This window comes from Podarcis muralis, chromosome 5 (genome assembly GCF_964188315.1).
Source record: "Podarcis muralis chromosome 5, rPodMur119.hap1.1, whole genome shotgun sequence".
Taxonomy (NCBI): domain Eukaryota; kingdom Metazoa; phylum Chordata; class Lepidosauria; order Squamata; family Lacertidae; genus Podarcis; species Podarcis muralis.
In genome coordinates this window covers 98661834-98665193 of record NC_135659.1, presented here as the reverse complement: position 1 = coordinate 98665193, position 3360 = coordinate 98661834, and the positions used below count along the sequence as shown (strand labels likewise).

At 57.7% G+C, this 3360-nt stretch overlaps 1 protein-coding gene across 1 annotated transcript; it reads left to right on the top strand.

The window, feature by feature from the left end:
* The first annotated feature begins 327 nt into the window (after positions 1-327).
* Positions 328-2790, top strand: FOXS1 (forkhead box S1). Its single transcript, XM_028735582.2, has one exon. The coding sequence runs from the start codon at positions 1137-1139 to the stop codon at positions 2514-2516; it is 1380 nt and encodes a 459-aa protein (XP_028591415.2). The 5' UTR covers positions 328-1136; the 3' UTR covers positions 2517-2790.
* Positions 2791-3360: the final 570 nt, after the last annotated feature.

The window sequence follows — 3360 nt, the reverse complement described above, 5'->3', positions numbered from 1 at the left end:
CCTTCAAAGGTAGCCCCAGGTAGAGCGCATTGCAGTAGTCCAAGCAGGAGATAACCAGAGCATGCACCACTCTGGCGAGACAGGTGTGTAGGCAGGGAGGGTCTCAGTCGAGAGTAAGACCCGCTGACCTCAGCGGGACTTCTAGGCAAACCTACATAGGAGGAATCAAGCCCAAGAGCCCTCTCCCCTCCTGCAGTTTACAGAAACTGGTTTCAGAAGCATTGCTGTTTCCCAACTGCAGGCAGAAGAGTTTTGGATTTGATATCCCGCTTTATCACTGCCCTAAGGAGTCTCAAAGCGGCTAACATTCTCCTTTTCCCTTCCTCCCCCACAACAAACACTCTGTGAGGCTGAGAGACTTCAGAGAAGTGTGACTAGCCCAAGGTCACCCAGCAGCTGCATGTGGAGGAGCAGGGAATTGAACCCGGTTCACCAGATTACGAGTCTACCGCTCTTAACCACTACACCACACTGGCAGAGCATCACCATCCTGGGTTGTAGCTATCGATAGCTTGTCTCATCTGCTTTCCAAGTTGGTGGCCATCTCTGCCTCTTGTGGCAGGGAGTTCCATAGTTTATGTGCTGCATGGAGAATAATTCCTTCCTTTCATCTGTCTTGAATCTTCCAGCACTTAGCTTCACAGGATGCCCACAAAGTTCTCATTGTCAGGAGAGAGGAAGAGCAGCAATTATCCGTCCAGGCCCAGATGTAGCTGTTGCTGACACCAAACATTTTTGGGGTAGCGCCGATCTCGCCCTGCCTCCTGGTCCTGTGCTGCCGCCTTCTATTTTATAAACTCTCTTTGGAGTAATGAAAGAACCCAAAACGACCTAGCTGCAGCTTCCAGGCTGCCTTCACCACCTCCATCCTGGGCTTGCCCCCGCCAGCTGCGTCTGGGAACGGCTTTGAGGTGGCATTTCCTCTTGCGCGGAGGCGATGATGCTCAGAGGCTGGCCGGCTTGCGAAGGAGCAGGAGCTGCTCTCGGCCCCTCCTCTGGGTCCCTGTGGGCAGGAGGTGGAGCCGCTCTGCTCTCCTTTTCCAGGCGGCAGAGAGGCTGGACAGCAGCAGAGTTTCAAACCAAGTCAGTAGGACAGGAGTCTCCCCAGGACTTGCGGCTGCTTGGAGGAGAGAGAGATGCAGCTGGAATATCTCCATCCGGCTGCTGCTTCCCGGTCCAGCCTGCCTCCCCTATGCGAGGCTGGAGGAGGAGGAGAAGGCAGCCAGCTGGCCATGGGCTTCGGCAGGTACGCAGCCCCAGAGCCGTTCCAGGGGTCCCGTTCGCCGCTGGCCCCCGAAGGGACCAAGCCTCCGTACAGCTACATTGCCCTCATCACCATGGCCATCCAGAGCACCCCGGAGAAGAGGATCACCCTCAACGGCATCTACCGCTACATCACGGCGCGTTTTGGCTACTACCGGGAGAACAAGCAGGGCTGGCAGAACAGCATCCGCCACAACTTGTCTCTCAACGAGTGCTTCGTCAAGGTGCCGCGGGACGACAAGAAGCCTGGCAAGGGCAACTTCTGGACCCTGGACCCCGACTGCCACAACATGTTCGAGAACGGCAGCTTCCTGCGGCGGAGACGCCGCTTCACCCGCAAGAGGGGCGCCGAGGGCCACAGGAAGCCGCCGGCCAAATGCCTGCTGTTCGTGGAGAAAGCCATCAAAGTAGAAAGTGGTTCCGGTCCTTCGCCGGCTGCTGTGGGTTCAGGGCTGCTCCAGGGTTCCTGCCAAGAGAAAATGCTGCCCTTAGAGGTGCCCGTCGTTGGAGGCCAAAGCCCCGGTGACCCGGCCCTTGCTTGCCAGGAGCACCTGGGCTCCGGAGGCCTGGCCTGCGCCAAGAGCTACCCACCGAGGCAGCCGTGCCTTGCTCCGCCGCAGCCGGCACCCAAACTTCACCCGTACGACCGACAGGCCTGCTACCAAGCCCTGCTGGACTGCTCCCAGGCAAAGGAGCCAGCCCTGGAGGGCATGCAAGCCAGCCCTCTTGGCCAAGCGGGCGACAGGATGGCGCAGGCACCGGCAGAGGCTAAGGAGCCCCTTCAGGGCAGCCCCAAACCACCTCTGGGGCCTCCCAAGAGCGGGCACGATGGGAAGGTTTTCGGGCAGCTGGCCCCAACTTTCCTGGGCCCTAGCAAGGCTGCCCAGGCCTGCAGCCGCCAGCCGTCGCCTTTGGAAGGCGAGGCCTATGCCAAGCCTGCTGTCTTGCCCGTCTTCGGCTCCCTGGGCTATGCGGGAGCTGATTCCCTGAGCGGGAACTACCAGTGCCGCTTGCAGGCCCTGAACTTCTGCGTCAACGAGCACAGTGGCTGCAGCACAGCCTTGGAGCACCTTTTGACAGCCACAGTGGCCACTGGGTCCTCGGCCGCCAGCCAGCCAGCCTCCTTCATGCCACTTCAAGGGGAGCAGGAAGCCTGGGGCGGGGGGCCTTTCTCCCTCCAAGGCAGCAGCGGGTACCAGCTAGGGCTCCCCCACTGTCTCTACAGGACCCCTGGGATGTTCTTCTTTGAGTGATGGAGGGGTGCTGGGGGCGTGTTTCGGGACCAGAAAGCACTCGCGTCCTCCCTGCCGGGAGACCAGGACTCAACCCCCCATGTAAGTTATTGACTCTTGGCCGGCAGAGTGAAGAAGAGACTCTAAATTAGCAGAGCCCTCCAGCTGCCGACTGGCAATGCTTTCGTCCCGTCCGGATAAAAACAGCAACGGCAGCTCCCAGCCGGCGGATGGAACCTGTGTTTTTTTTTTAAGAAGGAAAAATTGGTTAGCGGAATAAATGCACTCTCCACTTCTTGATGCAGATTCACTTTCTCTGTCACCTGGGGTGGGAACTGGGGAAAGGGGAGGGGGCAGGGGTCGGGACACATCTGGGCATGTGGTTTGTGGCAGGACAGGGCTGGGCTGCAAGGTTTCAGAAGTGGGTTTTTGCCAGGGCATGAAGGGTGTTTGCAAAACATCATCTGAATACACCTTGTTTAACCACGTTGCATTCTGGTCTGCAGCTCGCTAAGCAAGCAGATGTGCTCAGCGTGGGGGTGGTCCAAGGTCTCTGCGCCCTGAGGGGTCTGCTGGGGGGTCCTTTTGACCCAGATGTGGTTGCCAGGTGGCCAGAATTTTGCCCTTGACCCAAGGAGAAAGTAACACCAGGGCTTGTGGAAGATGTTAGGTGGTTTCATGTTGTTTTCCTCCTTTCTGTGAGTTTTATTTTAAAGATGGAACCCTTAAGAAGCCTGCCCTCTGCACATGCACATAGGTAGCCTTGCCTTGTGGCAAATTATTTAACAAGAATGTCCCATGTCATTGGGAAAAAGCCATGCTGCACATTCTGTTTATTTATTGCAGTTAAAGGTAAAGGGACCCC

Bases quoted from the DNA above. Each gene is read 5' to 3' on its own strand.
- FOXS1 (XM_028735582.2), top strand. From the start codon at position 1,137: ATGCAGCTGGAATATCTCCATCCGGCTGCTGCTTCCCGGTCCAGCCTG.